Source organism: Dermacentor albipictus, chromosome 9 (assembly GCF_038994185.2).
Source record: "Dermacentor albipictus isolate Rhodes 1998 colony chromosome 9, USDA_Dalb.pri_finalv2, whole genome shotgun sequence".
In the NCBI taxonomy this organism is placed as follows: domain Eukaryota; kingdom Metazoa; phylum Arthropoda; class Arachnida; order Ixodida; family Ixodidae; genus Dermacentor; species Dermacentor albipictus.
In genome coordinates, this window is record NC_091829.1 from 10,948,664 (window position 1) to 10,968,603 (window position 19,940).

Below are 19,940 nucleotides of genomic sequence, written 5' to 3' on the forward strand. Positions count from 1 at the left end.
CCGGGGCCTCCTATTGCACCGCAGTAGCGGCGTAGAAGGGCCAAAGCATCTACAGCCTCAGTTGAAATTGGGAGCAGGGCACAATCAGCGCTTGGCGGGATCTATAACGGCAGCGTTTTCATTTGGCTGCTACTTCCACTGCGATCTCCACTTCCGTCAAACGTAGCATTTTGAAACACTGTCAATAACAAAGTACTAAGTGGCGTTTGCCATGGGATCTATGAATGAGCCCAGTGAACGCGTGCTGTGATGGGTCTTTGTGGAAGCAAACCGCTATTCCTCACAAAGTGCGGCAGGTGCAGAGCATGGCACCAAGGAGGAGTCAGTACGGCAAATGCCGTGCATCGTTCACATTGAACTAGCCAAGCTGCCGCTTGTGTACACTGCTAAGTTCAAATGGCACCCTCGGTGCAATCGATGTGTGCAGCTATAGTGCGCAGGAGTCGGGAATGCCCATCGCGCCACCGTTATCTTCGAGGTTGTTGCAGGAAAGCTCACTGCCCGTCAGTAGATCATGCGTGGTCGGGGGTGGCAGAGTTTGATATATCTACTTTACATCCAACCCCATTGGAATTAAAGAACTTAAAATGCATGCGATTTTCCAGGTGATATGGAAAGTGTTTGATATATGCAATAATTTCATTTCATTTCATTTATTTACTTTAAAGACCCCTCTAGGGGGTATTACATAAGGGTTGGGTGTACATAAAAATATAACACTCAAATTTGTGACAACAGGTACTCGGTCACATTGGTAGAAAAAGATGATGGACAGGTGAGAACGACGATATTGCGAGGAAGGCTTTTCCAGTCTTTGGCTGCACGAGGAAAAAAAGATGCTGAAAAATTAACAGTTCTTGTACGTGTACGGGAAACTTGCAGTTGGTGACCAGTGCGAGGAGATATGTATGCGGGTGGTGTTATGTAAGGGGCACTGTTAAGTGATGAATGGTAAAGCTTATAAAATAGACAAAGTGTTGCTATGCGTCGGCGGAGGGATAGATTCATGTAATAATATATCCATGTTCGATATATCGAAGTTTAGACTGTATACTTCAGGGGTTCTCAAGCATGTTGGTCCCAGGGAGCCCTGCTAAGATCTCTGAAGCGCCAAGGAACCCCCTCCCCCCTTAATAGGCTAGGTGTAGTGCGCAAGATGTTTGGGGCCAATGGTAGTCTTGGGCGGACTGCTTGACGGTGATTTCTAACCCACCTAGTCCAAACTCGGTGCAATTGTTATGAGCCAAGACAGGACAGCATCGCAACCAAGGCATGCTGAGAAAGAATGACACTTCTCAGTGCTTATCACACTTAGAAGAGGTCATAGAATTAGTGCCGACTTTACTTTGAGTACAGTGAAACATCGTTAATTTGGATTTTACGGAACCGAAAAAAATGTCTCAATTAACCAAATGTCAAATTATCGAGGGTATAAAAAAAACAATAAACAATGCTTGCCACATCAACTCTTTTATTTACTAAATGCATCTGCAGTGCTGTTTCTATTTTGAACAAGAGCAGTGCAGATGCTGCGATTCTCGTCCTCTCGTTCAAGTTTGTTCATCAACAATGTCAGTTTTACGAAAAATTGTATGTAAAATTAGTACTACACAGGGAACCCCAAAGTTAAAAACTGTCAGAGAGACTTCCATACATGAACAAAATAGAAAAAATAAGAGATATAGATCAAGCATTGGTTACGGTGACTTTACAGACAATATGAAAAAAATAAAGGGAACTGCAAAAAACTAAAAAATAAAAAGAATATATATATATTGATTGATTAGTGCTCACACTGGCAAAGGCCTCGCAACTTCCTCCACAACGTGCTCTGCGGCGCATGTCTTCATCGCACCGATCGCACATCTCGATTATTTTTTCACCAGTGGGCTGGTGAAAAAATAATGACGTCGAGTTTACTCGCGTCTACGTGGACCAAATAAAGTTGTTATACTCACTCACCAGTGAGCTGGTCACCAACAAATCTTCCATCCATCGCAATGTAGCCGCTGCTCTACATCTGCACAGAGTCAAAGCAAAACTACTGTTTGCCTCAACCGTTGCAGATGAAACCACGGCCGCTATCGATGCGATCATGGACAGCGACCTTGCGGTTCTGAAGGCAGGCAGCCAACACACATGTCAAGTCAAAATGAAGCAACCGTTTCTTTTGCAACAAATGCAGACGAAACAGGAGTCACTATCGACGCAAACATGGATGGCGACTACGTACCTTTGAAGGCACGCTGTTGATGCTCACACAAAGTCAATGCTAAACTGCCGTTTGCTGCAACCGCTGCGGATGAAACCGTGATGGTTATTGACGTGATCGTGGATAGTGGCTACGCAGTTACGAATGCATGGCGCGCGCCGCCAGTTCAGTTTTATGCATAACGATAAATGCAAGTATAAAGGCTTACAGGCACAATTAGGCACAAAGCAATCCGCCGTTGCTGTCAGTCTCATATCATGTACAATTTCTCCTGATAACTATGGCAATGCAGATTCCACCACTTTGGTTTGGTTGGACATTAGCGCCGTTTTTGCTCTTTTGCAACGTGAGTTTGGGTGCTCCATGCTTGCCGAGCTGCTGTACTAGCACCAGCTGGGTCGTGCCGCTCTGTATACTTAATTTTTAATCATCCGACGGGTAAGTCTGCATGCACGCTAGCGGAACCTATTTGCAAATGGCAGAAATGCACATGGTTCAACGTCTTAGCCACTTGGCGAGCGCGGAACCAGGAAAAATTTATCAGTAGCTGGTGCAACCCTTAGGAGGGGCCTGCAGAATCTCTGGGTTCCACGGAATTCACTTTGAGAATCCATAGTATACATAATATAGTTGGCAGGCCATCATGCCACATATAGGCTTTGACGTTCTGTGGAAACCCGCAAGGTGGAGAGAAGTAATTATTAAAGCGAAAATCTGACATCAACCCGTGCGTAGCAATTGCTACAAAGGAAACCCATACGGGTTCCTCAAAAGAAAAGCCTCACGGCTGAAAAGAAAGAAAAGCCTCACAGTGTGTATAGGCTGTAATTTATTACCAAATTCTGCATTAATTCGGTTCTATGAGAGACATTCCAATAATAAGTTTCGTCATCTTTTTGAAAGAGAAGATGGTACACCAGGGAAACAAACAATTGCCATAAAAAATCCACACCCATTGCTGGTTCAACGACGGAAGGAACATCAGCGCACCAAAGAAGAGAGAGTAGCAGCAAACCGGCGTGCTCGAGGTTATTCAAGTACAAATCACGATGGGAGACAGATGTGTGCTGACAATGTGGTTGCCAATGGAAGTGTGTGCTGTTATCTGGCATGAATGGGCACGTCGGACTTCTGTGTCCGTCATCCATGAATGCCTACAGATTATGTATGGGGAAGAGGTCATGTCTCGGGCATCACAGGCCACAGTTGTTGTACCAGAGCGGTTTCTTCAAACTGATTGCACACTACGACAAATGTCTCAAGTCGGTGGTGACTATGAGGAAAAATAGTGCAAGGTGTATAGTAGTTTATGACGCCATGGTGTTTTTTTTTTCTTTTTTTTGCCATGAAGTTTTTGTGTGATACTAAATGACAAAACTAACTTTCTGAATGGCCCTTGTAGAAAAGGGAAAGCAAGTAGAAATTAATATTCTATGTGACCCTGTGTTATAAGGTGGTTATCGTTTAAGCCATCTTTGGTGTATGAGAAAAGCATTGCGTGCACACAATGCAAAACTGCTGTTGCTTGAAATGTTCTCCACACTCTGACCTTCCTTGAACCAGAAATGGAAAATGGGCAAGCGGAAAGCCGAAAAGGACGAACTCATGGGGACTAATCTGTTCGCAGCCTTCCAGGTGCCGCAAGTCAGCCTAGACCCACTTGCCGTGTGAGTGCTTTGTGTTTTGTATTGATGAAGGTCAGTGTCTGTCATTATTTTTCCCATTGCAGGCAGGGCAGTATTTGCATACTGTAGATCTGATCTAGGTGGTTTTTGTCCACATCTTGAGACATGTTATCTGCATCTTCAGCTCATTTGATGTGACCAACAGTTGTAGCGAACTGAGCATAAAGGCGATTATAATGTGAATGGTTCATTAATGGTTGAGTTTTTTAATGACTGCACACTGCCACGTTTGAGTTGCTTTTGCTACAAGGTGTCCTAGAGCTTCAGGTATTAATGGATTGGAGAAGCCGACCCAATAATTGGAGCCTCTGTAGTCTATATTGCCACATGCGTTTATTTCGGCTTGCAGTGCCTCAAAAATTCCGCGACGTGAGGTATAAATACGGGCCCACCGCTTGCGCTGGCTCAGTCTGATGAACGCCGTAGGCACGCTTGCTGTTTTCGCAGTCACCGACTTGTTTGCTTGCTTTAGGGCACAAGTTCGCCCAATAAGCTCTCTTTAAGTTTACTGCCAACATAGTGTCCCTTTCTGTCTGTCTGCATGCCAGGCAGCTCGCCGTCACCTACGTGACAATATGCATTATGCTCCATGAAAGTCTTGCTTTTATATTTGGGATCAACGTCAACTATACTTGGGCTCGCCTTTCTTGGCAGTGCTGTGAAATCTATCGGATCAGAACGCATTGTCTCCTCATACACCGTGAAAGAGTTCCTTAAATTTATTTATGATTTTCTAATTTCCTTAGCTTAACTTAATTCTGCTTGATTTATTATTAAGTTAACAATGTGATGGCAAGTCGCACATAATTTAAATCTATTGTGCACTTTGGAATAGAATTTCCACGATTTCTGCACAACTGTGTTGTGCAGTACGTAAATAGGGCGCATGCTCTCAAGCAACAGAGTTGAAGAGCGCATTCGTTGCCAAATGGCAAGAGTAAATATATCAGATTAGAAAGAAAAAACTTTGATGAGAACATAGTACCTACAGACATGACATCTATACTCCATCTCACCAGTTCCTTGCAGCACTGGGGAAGCTGCAGGACTCTTTAGCTAATAGGAAGGTTGAATTCCCTTCAAAATGTGTTCATCTATGCTACGTCATCTGCTTAGCCTCTGCTTGCCATTCTGTCAATACATGCTCCATGGTTGGTGGAGTGATGCAACAAATGTTTTTGTGTTGTAACCATAGGCTGCGTTTCCATGAATATCATAGCGGGCTTCGCTTCATCTATGCCTTTTCCTAACAACTCATTGCAGTCTCCTTAGCCAGCTTTAGTAAGATCTTATGCCCTGATAAATGTTCACATGTGCCGCATCGTATGCTTGGCGACTGTTTGGCATTTGCTGACCACCGTCATCACATACCATACTAGAGTGCCGTAGTAAATTAATGATGCAGTGAAGATTTAGGCCTTCGTAGCATTCCGTGTTGTTACCGCATCATCAGCTCTAATGCTGTGGCGCCACCTGCTAATGTAAATCAAACCACTTTTACTGCTTGGCGATGTCTCTGTAGTCCTAGCAGAGTCAAAACAAACAGTTGATCTCAATAATGACAAAGCATACCTAATTCTTCGTCCTCAGCGTGAGATGAGACTAAGCAATGATGGAGTTTACCATTTATTTGTTACTGTCCAGGCAGAGAGCCAGTAACAAGTGCAAATTTGGATTGAAGCGTGCGGTCTGAGCTGTGTGGGGTGCTGCCATATTGCTACATAATCACGGTCAAGGCGGCTATTAAAGTTACTGGTGGTAATTTCCACAGTAATTTGGCAGTATATGACATGCATGCGCAAAGAGCCTAACACCTTGCGTATCGCTGTAACATCTGTTAAGGAAAAGTAAAACTCTCTAATCCCGCCAGTAATGAGACGATTAAGCCTGGAACTATATTCTGCTGCACAAAGATATTGCTTGTGTACACATCATACCTTCGGCAGTACTGCAAGTCACTTGTGAGATGGAGTATACGTATGACATTTTCAATGGTAAAACAAATATTTTGCCAAATTTTATTAAACAACTAGGTTGTGAAGATAGGCAATGTGGGTACACAGTGTGTAAAGAAAACCGAAACGGGACCGAAATTGGCTGCAATCTGCTGTACTACTTGGCGGAGTAATACGATTGTGCAGGAGCTCTACTCCCCTAGCTTTCACTACGCTGCCAAGATAAGTTCTCCCCCAATATAGTTACGGGTATTGAGTGATCTTCAGAACTAGCTGCCAGCAAAGGTGCTTGCTGGCACCTGCTTGTACTGACAAAGTGACATTGTATAGTGCCAGTGGCACAGTAAAAATTCATTTCTGCAGGAATGATTTTTTGCTCATGTACTGCTTATTGACAGTTTTCTTTTCTTGAAGTTGCAACAAAGAATTTATGGGGAAACATTACTGCATTAAGCCTAAGAGAAGTCTTCAATCAGCTCCAGAATCTTAAATGACTACTTGGTGGTCACATGAAAGAAAGCACTATTATAGAATGATTGCATGATTTTAACCACAGGCTTTCCACATTTCCATCCGTGCAGTAGCTCAGATATAACAATGGTATTAGTTAAAACTTTTAATGCCGTCAATAGAGAGGTATAGCTGGTCCGGTATTCTAGTAAACACAGGCGGACGGGGCGTTAGGGCAGGGGAGTAAACGGGAGCGGCCTGCATGGTGCATCTACCTGGTGGCGCAAAACTCGGACAAAATGGACAAAAACAGCAAATATTGCTGTAACCAAGTGTATTCTACTTCGCTGCTGGCGTAAATTTTCAGCACTGGTGAAATCGTGTTGCTGCCAAAAATTTACACTCGCACCAAAGTAGAATTGACTTGGTTACAACAATATTAGCTGTTTTTGTCTGTTTGAGCATTGTGCCACCAGGTGGCTGCACCATGCAGGCCGCTCCCGTTTACAGCTCCGCCACAATGCCCCGTCCACCTGCGTACCCGAATACCGGACACGCTAAACCTCTCTAATAGTACACCAGTATAGAGCCCCTTATAATTGGCAGTAGCAGGTCATAAATTATTTTTGCTAAGTGTTTGTCTCATAGCAAGTTTATAGCAGATGTATGTCTTATAGCAGGTTTAAAAGGAAAGGTAATATGGCAATGTTAGTCTTGCTGTTGGGATGTTGCATTATGCAATTCCTTTACAAAATAAGTAGATGCTGACTCACCTTTCTTCAAGCTTACATTTTCTGAAAGCAGAAAATGCATACATTATAACTCTCCCAAATTTCCCGGAAATTTTACGAATTTGTGCTTGTTCTACAATTTTACAAATGTGTCATCAAGTTTTACAAAATATGTATTCTATATGGGCAAACGTTTCGCTTGTCAGCCTCATATACCCTTGGAACTTCCCTGATTGTGAATGAACACAAGAGGTATACCTGCTTGGAGCAAGTTTATTACGACAAGCTGCTGAAGCAGGTGAAATAGGCAACAGCAAAGTCAGTGAAAAAGTCGTTGTGATCTATAAAACAGTGCATTGCTTTTCAGTTTATGCATGTTGCTGCTGCTTGTGAGCTTCATCCAGCGTTAAATAATTGTTGACAACCTACATATGTATCCCACAAACAGTGTTTGCAAAAGGCAAACTTGTAAAGTGCATGTAATTCCCCCGTTCCTGTGTTGTGTCCACAGGATTTTTATTAATTTTAAGTTTCGCAGGTTGGCAGGTATGCAATTGTAAACTGTATGCTATTCCTTTCTTTTCTTCTAAACAAGCGAAACCAAGGCAGACACCTTTGGCAAACTCGCGCAGAAGATGGATGATGGTGTCAACCACTTGTACAAAACCTCTCAGGACCAGATCAAAAAGTGCTCAAAACGTGAGAACCCTTCATGTAGAAGCCTTTCACCCATTCTGCTTGTCGGAATTTCAACCTTCACTAGTTCTGCTCTTGTGTTTTAGATTACAAGTATGAATGTGAGAAGATTGCCAGTTCTCTGAAGGAGTTGGCAAGTGCATTTGACCTGGAAAAATCGTTGCGTAAGTTGACACAGCAGACAAATATGACATAACATTTGTGCAGTGATAAGGCCGTGACCAGAGCATTTCACTCACAGCTGCAGCCCAGCTGACGGAGGCCCTCAAGCACACAGAGGAGACTTATAAGCACATCGGGTGCATGTACGAGTCCAAGGTGAGAAGCATATACTCTCATATCACGAGGTACTTTTTTGTGTGTGTTTAAGTCGGGAGCAATTATGTCAAATTCACTCGAACCTCGTTTTTGAAAAATTCACATCCACCATGAAGATATCGTAAAGACTCATTTAAAAGCGGCATTTTTATCCCCCAATTTTGACGAGGTGTGGCTCTTGCATAAGACGGGACCTTTTGGTCAAAATGGTGCCGGCACAGCCTTGACTTGTGCACACCCCAAATCCTCAGATGTAACATTGCATCAGAGGTCAACACGCAGCTCTCGCCATCTAGTAGCTGGACACAGAAGCACGCAGCGCATGAAAATTCGCCAGTGCGCACGCTCGCCATCAAGGCACGAAACGCAATTGCTTCTGCATTGGAAGTATTATTCTTCTTTCCCCCCCCCCCCCTACCCCTTCCTCTAAAGAAAAAAAAGTTGCTAAGCTGGGGGTGTGTCCCTTACATGGGTTTATACGGTACCTTTGTTGTATTGAATATCCATTATGAGCCCTTATATATTCATTATTTGTGACAGGCTGATGGAGGCAAGAAACATTCTAGATTTACTTTGTTATATCTGATAATTTGTTATATCTGTATTCACTATATCAAGGTTCAACTGTACTCGCTTCGTATATGAAGTCTGATGCATGCAGAATTGCATGGATGTGGTTTGATCATATTCTTATATTGGGTTTCATGAATATTGAGACTAATTTAATCAAGACTGTTCCATTGTCACAGATGCTGCAAGGGTTTATGAAGTAGTTCAAATACTGCAAGTTATCATGAAAATCTGGGTAGTGCATCAACATGACAACCTGCCACGTGATGTTACATGCTCATTACTGCAAAGAACAGTGGTTTTTATGACGACAAGCATGTGGAGTCTGCCACTTCCTCTATGTCAATGGATGTATTCTCTTCTGGAGTATTGCCTTCTGCATCTGACTGTGGTATATCCAAGGAATTGGTTTTTAATGTTTGTAACATACTAGTTAGTAATACAGTAGAACCTTGCGCATACATTTTTAAGGGGAAAAAAAAGTGAAATAAACACACTAACTGAAATACATATGATCTTAAATCACTAAAAATTTGGTAGACTCAACTGTAATTGACATCTACGTAATGTAAAGCGCTGCACTGATAGTTGCCGCACAACACACCAATGCATGCCAATTTGGTGCAGCGCAAGGGCCACAAGACATGCGTTGTCATTATTGCAGTTTTAGCTGGTTTACACTTACGCTCCTCGAATTTGGCTTGGGGAAGCAGCTTTTTCGAACAGGGCATTTTGGTGGGAAATTTTCAAGTGCCCACTTGGTGCAAATTGTTGCGGCACGAGATGTTGACACATGCATCGCGCTGGTGGTGCGAATGGCAAAAGATGCACGTTGTCGTTTTCTTGTTCCGTAGTGCTTTAAGACAGTGATGGGGAAACGAAACAAGATCAAGTCAGTGAGCGACGCTGGAATATGATGCCTACGATACCTCAAGAGCAAAACATGACACTCGCTTTGCACTGCCTGCAGCAAGGAACGACAGTGTGTGTGATTGTCACCTATTAAAAGCTTCTAACTATTAAACTTCTAATGGCACTATGCCCCACACGTTGTGAAATAGATAAGTAAAGATACTTATCACAGTAGGGTTGGTGTTGATAGCTGGGATTGTGGCGTGCAACAACACGGGAGGAGATTTGCTGGTACCAGAATAGGAAACTTGAGTGTGCCTTGGCGTTTTCACATGAAACAGGGTAGGCAAGTACAGTGGGGAAGCTGCTTCGGAAGGCTGCTACTGTTCCCGATTACGCATGCCTCGCACATTTTGTTGCTTACATGGGATCCAGTGGCCAAAAAACTTATCATATGATCGTGGTTGGGCGGTGTATAACATTGGTGCCAAAAGGTCGTGTTTTCTGGGAACGTATGAACCGGAAAATGAAGCAAAACTGTATAAGGTCATATTTTGCTTTCTCAATCGTGAGCATGGTGTGCCTTCAGCTTGCAACCCAGCAGCAACTCCGGGACCCTCGGCATGTGACGTGTACGTCACGGACCTTCTATAAGTAACTTCCTTGGAGTGAGCAGTAAACATTCCATTTCTGTGTTAACCACGTAGTAGTTATTGTGTGTGCCATGTTGCGACACATCAGAATGTTGGCGCTGGAAAATCGCACATAACGGGACCGTATCAACGAGGTCCTACTGCAATAGCCAGCTTGAAAATAAATTATGTTCTTGAGCTGTTTTCGAGCATGAAGAGAATATACATTCATCAGCACACAACTTGAGAAGTGTGGTGAGAAATTAAGCAGGAAGAAGGAACAGAAAGAGCACCAACTTGCAACTTAAGTTGTAAACTGGTGCTCTTTCTCTTCTCTCTTTCCGTTTAGTTTTCCTAGTGCCAGAACCGTATTTCAAGCATGAGCCAATTAGCCCAACATCGCATTCTGCTAGATTAGACATGTTTAGCCTTTATTGAGTTCACTGTAATAGCTATAGCTTTCTTGGTCCCATTCCATCCTTGATGTGTAGCTGTCGCCATGGCTGAATGGCCGCGGCTTTCTGCTGTTAAGCATGAGTTCACGGGGTCTATTTTTGGCCTCTGTACACATAAGTCCATGGAGGCACGATAAGAGAATGGCAGCATTACTCTGATTTCTGTGTGTAGAAGATAGCCCCATGAGGTCAAAGTAAACTTGGAACTCTCCTCTGTACAGTAATGCCCTTCATAGAATGTGTTTCATTGAAATGTAAAACTTAATCGGTTGTTACTGTCATAAAGACAGATTTTGCTGAAATGTTTCAGGCCATTCAATGTCCTGGAACTTTGAAGTCTAGGTTCCTCCGTGTATAGCAATATTTTCTGCCAGTATCGCACAGCAGTAAGCACCCTTATGTGGCTGTCTGTCTATTTCTGCAACATTTTCTAAGCAGTTCATAGAGTGTGTTGTGACTGGATTTGGACTGCATGACTCTCTTGCTGTAGTGATACTGCTGCTTCTGCCTTTGTAGTGAATCAGCATGCATTGTTGTTCTGTTGTACAGCTCCAGCACTACTGGGAGTCCCTTGGAGATGTCCTGTTCATGTACAAGGGTGTCCTCGCCGTCTGGCCAGACATTGTCAGCTTCCACAAGGTCTGTCAAGGCATCGTACAGTGGAACCAGTCTGAATGTGTACAGTGCTCACGGAATGAAACGCGTCAATTTAGGGCTAAGTAATGTGCATACTTTCGTTTCAACCGGCTGCAGTTCGTGTCGCATCGACGTAATTCTTGCGCGCACACTTACATCGGAGTCCTCGTCAGCTTTGGTGACCAAATTCCTAGCGACATGACATGGTGCTCTCGCGTACTTTGCATACATGTAGGGTTCTACTAAATGCTTCTTGTCCCATTTCATTCCGTGAGCACTGTACACACTCTTTAAACATAGAAGTAGTGAACACAGACTCTTTAACTCCTTCCCGGCCTTGGATGAGCTGGGTTTGTCCACGGGTTTCTGGTAAAAACAGCCAAGGATGAGCGCAACTTGTCAGAAGCACTTGGAATTTTCTGGCAATGCCATGGACGAGCCTAGTTTTGTCTCTGTGCTTAGTTGTGCTTTTGGCACATGGCAGCTCACATTTTTTGCGATAGTGCGAGCAGAAGTGAACATATTTTTTCTGAGGAGGTAAAGATTGGTGCTAACTCAAGTACAAAAATAATTTGACCATTATTGGTCAGAATTCAGTATATTACCACAAAATGGAAGGGGTTAAAGCTTTCGCAGACAGTAATTTGAAAACATGGGACTTGAATAGTTGCTTACTGCATCCGCCACGTATGCAATACCTCCTGCCATGTGGGTCGTTGGTACCTTTTCGCCAATTGCTTAGGATCCTTGCGCACAGTGAAGGCACAGTGATGAAGAAAGCAAAAGCAAAGGCATACGTCTCTGTTCATTACTGTGGACTTCTGCCCTGTCACTGACAATGTACAAATTTTGGCGAACACTATTATGCTTTGGCTTCAGATGAACTCCAGAACAGTCAGTTTTATAGTGCCATAAGAGTATTAAGAAATTGGCATGTTCTTTTTTTTTTTCATCCCATCATTTCATTATTTGTGCACGTGTGCAGCTCGTTTAACTATATCCCAGTGCTTCAGAACAGTGCTGGTTTTCTACGCAACAAAGCTTGCGAATACACTTTGTGGAGGTGTACTAGGGCTAATGCAGTTTAGAAACATTTACAGGCATTCTGGCATGATTTTGTACATCTTCATTGCTCTACGTTGGGTATATACAACATTTTACAGCTGTGAAAACATGCCAGATTTGTTGTCGGCCTTGGCGGTGCGCCTTCTGCCATACCTTCAAGGTGTCATTCAGCATTCATATGGTATCCTTGCTAGAATACCAGTGAAGATAGAGATGACTCAGAGAAAGTTGTAATGCACAGAGAAATGTGTATGAGCCACAAGAAGTGACTCTGATGAACTGATTTATGCAAAAGAGCTAGATTTGCCAGTATTGAAGATTGCTTGCAACATGTGGCGCCTTATTTTGTCTCTTAGCTTATAGTGTGAGATTTTCAAGATGTGGAGCATGCTGTCAGCTGCAGTTAAAATGTTTAATAATTATGAAGTGGCTAAATAGTATGCCTGGCCGTAGACTGACAAACTGCCTTTCTGCCTTGTATATGTGCAGTCGTTCCTGAGTAAGCACAAGGAGTATCAAAAGATGCGCGACGAGGTAAAGCTGTCACATGAGGACCTCGAAGGGATCCGGCAGCGCATGGATGTTGTCTCATATGCCGTGCTGGCCGAAGTGAGCCACTTCCAGAGGCAGAAAGTGCATGACTTCAATGGTGCCATGCACGATTTTTTGGGCGGTCAAATCAGCTTCTATGAAGAGGTATGTATTGCCAGTAAGACCCCCGCTATGCTGTGGTGTCATCTTTGTTACTAGCCTTATTGCAGGTATTCAGAACCCAAGTAACCTCCTTCACAGGAGCTTTTCATTTCCTTATGGCTTAATGCCATAAGTGAAATGTGAACTCAGCTTCTTAACATGTTGGCTGGGCACTGTATTTTCCATTGCACTACTCTCTGCAACTAAGCTAGCCTGCAGCACTTTCAATCAGTTGAATCTCAATGTTTCTATAATGGTGAGCAACATTTGGAAATGAATGTCTTGAATCTTCTGGCCATAACACTTAAATGTATGAGGTGTTACATTATTAAATGAAGTGAACCGCTTGTTAGTATGCAACTGGGTGATACCAGCAATATACATATGGCGGGAATATTGCAAACCCCAGATTAATCTGACTGACTAAAACACAGCTACCCCTGCACTTCACAAGCACCATCAGCAGTTTGCTGATGTTGGCTTTTGACAACAGTAATTTGGTTGGTAGTGTTCCAAGCTTCTAGTATATACAGTAAGCCCTCGTATAACGAAGCTGCTTTACTTGAATTATCGCTTTATCCGAAATTTCTCCTAGTCCTGACTCAAGTACTACATGCATTTAAAACTGGATTACTCGAAGCATACCGCTTCGCTTAGAGCAAACTGTCAAGGGGTGTGTGTGCACTCACGGCAGCGTTCCACACCGAGCGAGTGAGCAACTCTCTTCATTCTGCTATGCCTGCACACCCTTTTCCTCCGTGCTGTGCCTGCATGTTATCAGCGGCGAGTGGGTGTGCGCTCACGGCTGCTCTCAGTGCCTTTCCCGCCTTAGCCCCGCGAATAAACTAAAGGTAGTGACATTTATCTCCTGGCCTCTCCATCTTGCCGCATGCGCCTTCCCTCTCTGCTTGCCCTCTGTTTGTTCTTTTTGATGGTGGTTATTATTGTGCTGCGTACCACTCCATTCGTCAGAATTGCTGGAGCCACAATCACCACGATTGCACAGTGCAGTCTGTGGCTGTGGGACCCTTGTTTGTATATCATTTCTTGTAACCAATTGTTATGAACGAATAATAAACTGAAACTGAATCAAGAGCAATTGTCATGGCGTCGGCGCAAGTCAAAACAAAAAACAAAAAAAAAGCATGGACGCTTGTACGCTTGTTTCTGCAGAAACGGCATGAGTACAACCACGCAATTGCATTCCAACATGGAGGTGTGGATAAGCCCTGAACCTCCTCAACTGCCCTTGCTCGCCGTTTCTTTGGGAAGAGAAAAGAATGTTGCTATCGTTCAGGGGGCTCATTCGTGCCGTGTGAGCAAGCGACCCACTCTGTCGGCACACCTTTTTCCTCCATGCTGCGCCTGTGCGCTGTCAGCGACGAGTGGCACCGCTGCCATGGCTCCGCGGCACTATGAAGTAGTGCACAACAGAACAGACAAATGTTACTCCATGCTGCCTTCCACATGCCCGGCGTGCTCAAAGTCGCCTAAAACGAGACTGCCTCCTGCAGCTTGTGCAAAGGAGCCAATTGCAGCCGAGAAATTCGATCCCGATCTGGCTCGATCGCAATCAACACCCGTATTGGACTTTTGCGGAGTTGTGCTATTTCAGGCTTTTTTTTTATAGCTTTTATGGAGTAGTTGCTTTTATAAAATTTGTTCACTTTCCCGTTGACTTCATCATAACAAAGGCTTACTGGTAGTTAGATTGCTGGCAAGTTGATGAAGTGAGGAATGCCTGTTTGCATAGTGGTGCTTACCTATTAACTAAATCTAAATTGTCTGACTTTGGATTATTTACATTGCGTACAGTGAATACACAGATGAACAGGAATATTGAACCTGCTCTTGATGGCTGTTGGTATTAAGTTTTCAAAAAATATGCATAAGACTCAAATGACCTAGTGTAAGAAAATGTAAAATTATCTCTCATTAACTTGTGACAAAGTTGTGATAATTGTCAGAAAATTAAAATTGTATAACTAGAAGGTATGTAACGGAAATATTTTATTTTGATAATGATACTACTAATGTGAAATTTTTGGTGCTGATGTGGTGCAAAGCATTGGTTAGTTAACTAGTGTCATAACACTGTTAACTAGTGTCATCAATTCTTTTGTCGCACTCGCCACACGTTGCAGTTATAACAGAAACCTGGCTTCATAGCGAAATCAGTGACAAGGATGTGGTCCCGCCTGCCTACAAAATAATTCGTAGAGACAGGACTACTAGGGGTGGTGGGGTAGCTGTTATTGTAAAGTCGTCCGTGGAGGCCATTCTGTTATCAGAGTCAAGCAACACCGAAAGTCTGTTCGTAAAACTGAATATTTATGGTCATGTTTTTATTTTATGTGCGGTGTACAGACCACCTGACTCTTCCCCCGATTATTTATTTACTATAAGTGAACAAATGGCACAGTTCAATAGAAATAAGCTTTTAGTGGTTGGGGATTTTAACTTACCGGGCATTGACTGGGATCGTATTATGTCTAGTGCCGGTTCTGTTACCGACGCAAATGTGCTTTTTGATATGATGCTCGACCACAACCTTGTACAAGTAGTTCGTGAACCTACCAGATTTGGTAATGGCCCTGGTTCGCTCCTTGACCTTGTCTTTCTTGAACGCTCCTTTTCCGATTATTCTGTATCTGTCGAACCTGGGCTGTCTGACCATGCTCTTATTGTTGTATCATTTCCCTTGAATGTTTCCCGCGCGCATGGCACGCATGCGCTTACAATTGTGAAAAATTTTGCGCAGGCTGATGATGTGCGGATAACAGATTATCTAGACTCTTGTCTTTCTGAATTTCGCCAGAATGACGTTCTGCAGCTTTGGGAAAAGTTTAAAGCAATGTGTTTGTTCTGCATTGATCAATTTATACCTAACAAACTTAAAAAGCCTGCTAAACATACACCATGGATGAATAGACGCACTATTCAATTAAAACGTAAAGCCAAACGCCTAAGAAAGAAAGGCCCAGCTACTGACAATTTAACCAGTGTTCGTGTCGCCCTTTCAGAGGCCATTGCAGAAGCAAAGAATTTTTATTTCAGCAACACTTTACCAAATTTTATTAAGGACGATCCCCAGAAGTTCTGGAACTTTATTAAGGAACGGAATAAATCCATAACGAACATTATCCATGATAACATTGCAATAACTGATCCCAAGGCTGTTGCAAACCTTTTAAATGACCACTTCCACAGTGTCTTCTCACCACCAACTGAACCCTCTTTCCAAACTTCACCATCCTGCTCTTCTGACGTTAACATTTCTCATGAAGGTGTACTTAACATGCTCCTCCGGTTAAAAGTAAAATCATCTGTTGGTCCAGACGGCATTCCCAACACCTTCCTTCGGCGTTATGCGGAACATTTAAGTAAATTCCTTGTAGTAATCTTTCAGGCGTCTCTACATTCCGCGGTACTTCCACTCGATTGGAAAGTAGCACGTGTTGTCCCTATATTAAAAAAAGGTGACCCAAGCTCAGTCCTAAATTACCGTCCGATTTCCATATTATCCTCTTCTTGTAAATTAATTGAACACATTGTTGCTGACTACATTAATGATTTCTTAAACAAGCGTAACATTTTATCTCCTTTCCAACATGGCTTCAGGAAGGGGCTCTCGACAGTCACCCAATTAAGCACAGTCATTCACTCGTTTGCTTCTGTCCTTGACAAGGCTGGCCAAGTGGATGTGATATTTTTGGATTTTCAAAAAGCATTTGATGTAGTTCCTCACGACAAATTAATTTGTAAATTAGAATTCCTTGGTCTTCCTGCCTTTATCCTGTCCTGGATCTCAGCTTACTTGACGCGTCGCACACAGTACGTAGTGATTGATGGGCAGCAGTCCGATTCTCTTTCTGTAACCTCTGGCGTGCCTCAAGGCAGCGTCCTTGGCCCGCTACTATTTCTTATTTACTGTAACGACATAGTAGATGTAATAGAGGCCCCTGTCAATATTCGTCTGTTCGCAGACGATTGTATCATTTTTAACGATATTAATACAGTTCATGATCAACTATCTCTTCATTTAGCCTTAAACAACATTCTTGAGTGGAGCAACAAGTGGGGAATGAAACTTAACTCAGATAAATCTGTGCTTCTACGTATAACAAACAAAAAACTACCCCTCAAATTTTCTTATTCTATTGGCCAAGATCCCTTGGCGGAAGTGAGCGAGTACAAGTATCTTGGAATTACAATTACTAACAACCTAAATTGGAATAGCCATATTGCTGCTACCGCCTCCGCTGCTTTCAGAAAGCTATGTCTACTTCGCCATAAGCTGAAACATGCATCCCATGAAGTGAAATCCTTAGCCTACACCACATTTATTCGACCCAAATTGGAATACTCGTGCGTTATTTGGGATCCGTTTACAAAAACCAACATTTACGCCCTTGAAAGGATACAGAGAAGAGCCATACGTTTTATTTTTTCCAAATACGGCCGAGAAGAGTCTGTTTCTGAATTACTGCGTACAAATGGCTTTCACACCCTTCAAACGAGGAGAAAAATAATACGCCTGCAGTTCCTCTACTCCTTGATAAACCGTAAACTTTCTTTAGATCCTAGTCCATACATAACACTTTCCGCATCCAGGAAAACCCGTCATTCTCACCCCCTCGCTCTCTCCCCTTACGTTGCCAGGACAAACCTCTTTAAATTTTCATTCTTTCCTCAAACCATAGAAGAATGGAACCTCATCCCTTTCCATCATCTCAACTCACCTGAGTCAATCCAAACTCATATTATTAATATTTCCTAACTAACATTGCTGTTTCGTGTTATATTTCATTTCTTGAATTTCATATTTTTGCAATTCTGCCTTTTATACATGTACTTTTATTTGTTACCATGCCCCTCCTGCTTGGGCCACACGGCCTGCAGTATGCTGTAAATAAATAAAATAAATAAATAAATAAATAACTGAAATTAGTTCAAAACATTGCAAAATAAACTTTCATATTATGTATATATAAAGCATTTGATCCACTGCTTGATGAGATAACAGTGGAATGATAGTTTGACCTAGAAACATAAATAAAACATAAACAGAATGACTTGCAAAAACAGGCATGATTCTGCACAAGCTCAATAGTTCAGTAAGGCCTGTGGCCTTTTGAAATGCGCAACAGTGGTAGCAACATCTGTGCTTTTTCTTCTCTGGCACATTACTCATATTACAAGTTGATCATGTAAATGTTGTGCCAGCCATGCCTAACCTTGGTTTCATGGTTTGTGGGCATTGATCTACTATCTGGCATGATAGCAGGCAACAGTACTTATTGTACCATAAATTTTAGTCTTTTTACAGTGCTCTTGTCACAGTGAATGTAATATTGAATTTAGCATGCAAATGTAGCAGATTTGTATACTGCCATTCAAAGGAGTTCACTACACTGTGCTATACAACAACAAACATGCTATATATTGCTGTGACCAGGATAATCATGCAGACTAGGTTAATTGGATTTTCGGAATCTTGGATTTTTGGAAAAACAGTGATACCTTATAAGTGATCAAGAAACCATACCTTACTTTGAACTAAACGTGTGTATCATTGTATGAAAGTCAATTTGATGATACACTATTTATGGTTAGTGTATTTTTCTTGTTTAGTATGCTACAGACATTCTTTTTCTATGCTACAGATATTCTTTTTCCATTTTTGCATGGAGTTGGAGATTGTAACCACTGTTGCGATTTCAAAGAACCTTTAAAGCTGGAACCACATGCCATGTTTTTCGCTCTCGATAATGCGACGCTTGGTGAACGCCTGCATCCCCGCTGAAGCGCCGGCACCTGCATGAGCACGGTGGGTGCGTGCAGGCTGTGCCGCATTTACCAGCTGTTCCCCTGAGTTGCCCTGGCAAGATGCACAGAGGGCAACACCATCTGGTGACATTAAGGAAACTAATGCATGATGTGTAGCGTGGCATGGACTTGCACAGCAAGATCCTGTTTTGAAAGCAATCTTTGATGAGTACAAAGGCTAAGGCATATGGTCTAGGTGTGCCGAAGGCTCAAAGCTTCATGTCCGTTGTGTACTCAACGCTTAGTTCGTGTTAAAGCGAGAGGCAGCAGAAATATCAATTCGCTCGCTGCTGCTGCCAGCCACCCTTCCCAACTCCAGCATTTTGACAGCGAGTTTCCCGGTCATCCATGATATGTGTTCGTTTGCTTGTGTGCACATGGCACCATGCTTGTCAATTTAGTTCGCAAGCTAATGTTTACAAGTCTATACGGCCGATAAAACTACTATCCTTATTCATATACCTGTCTACTAATTTGCCATTGCAAATTTTGGGTGAAACTGCAACTTTATTTTATTCATTGCAACTTTAGTGCATTGGGAGTAAATATTTGTTCCTCCAAATGAGAGAATGTTGTATTTCTGTATGAAAGCATGATGTGCGCGCTACTGCATAGGAATTCTTTTTGTTTGGTCATGGAAAACAGTTGAGCGTTACAGTGGAGGGCATATATCTTTTATTTATTTTTTTGGTCATGCAAAAAGGGGGCACATTAAAATCGAGGACGCCTTGTAATCAAGTAAATACGGTATCTGCTCTTTACGTTGGCTATTTTGCTCCCACAAAGAGTAAATATGAACAAATCATTCTAACATAATTGCAAGGCATTGCTGTAACTGAATTTTGCATGCAGCTGTTCAAACTAAATAATGGGAAGTAGCACAGAAGGGAGGAAAAATTTAATTTCACTGGTAATGAAGCATTGTGGAACGCTAAAAATCTCGCTGGATAGCAGTATTGTGTGGTTAATCATAAACCCCCGTGTGCAGTATGCATCAAACTTTGTCATTTGTCTCATTTGTCATTACTTTCACTGCACTGCCTGCACTCCTCAGCTTATCACTTGACATCAGATGCACTGGGGCCAATGCCATCTGTGTGAAGGGCATTTGGTGCTTTATAATATTGCACAGGTGGGCGAGACCATTCAGATAGTGTGAAT

General features: G+C 42.6%; 1 protein-coding gene across 1 annotated transcript in view; it reads left to right on the top strand.

Moving 5' to 3' along the window:
* The window catches only part of SH3PX1 (sorting nexin 33-like protein SH3PX1), a 54,731-nt gene that overhangs the window by 33,623 nt on the left and 1,168 nt on the right, over positions 1–19,940 (top strand). The window contains exons 10-15 of the mRNA XM_065443316.2: positions 3,776–3,879; positions 7,629–7,732; positions 7,816–7,893; positions 7,971–8,047; positions 11,106–11,195; positions 12,747–12,953. Of these exons, the coding sequence (XP_065299388.1) occupies positions 3,776–3,879; positions 7,629–7,732; positions 7,816–7,893; positions 7,971–8,047; positions 11,106–11,195; positions 12,747–12,953 (660 nt within the window). The remainder of the gene's footprint in view (positions 1–3,775; positions 3,880–7,628; positions 7,733–7,815; positions 7,894–7,970; positions 8,048–11,105; positions 11,196–12,746; positions 12,954–19,940) is intronic.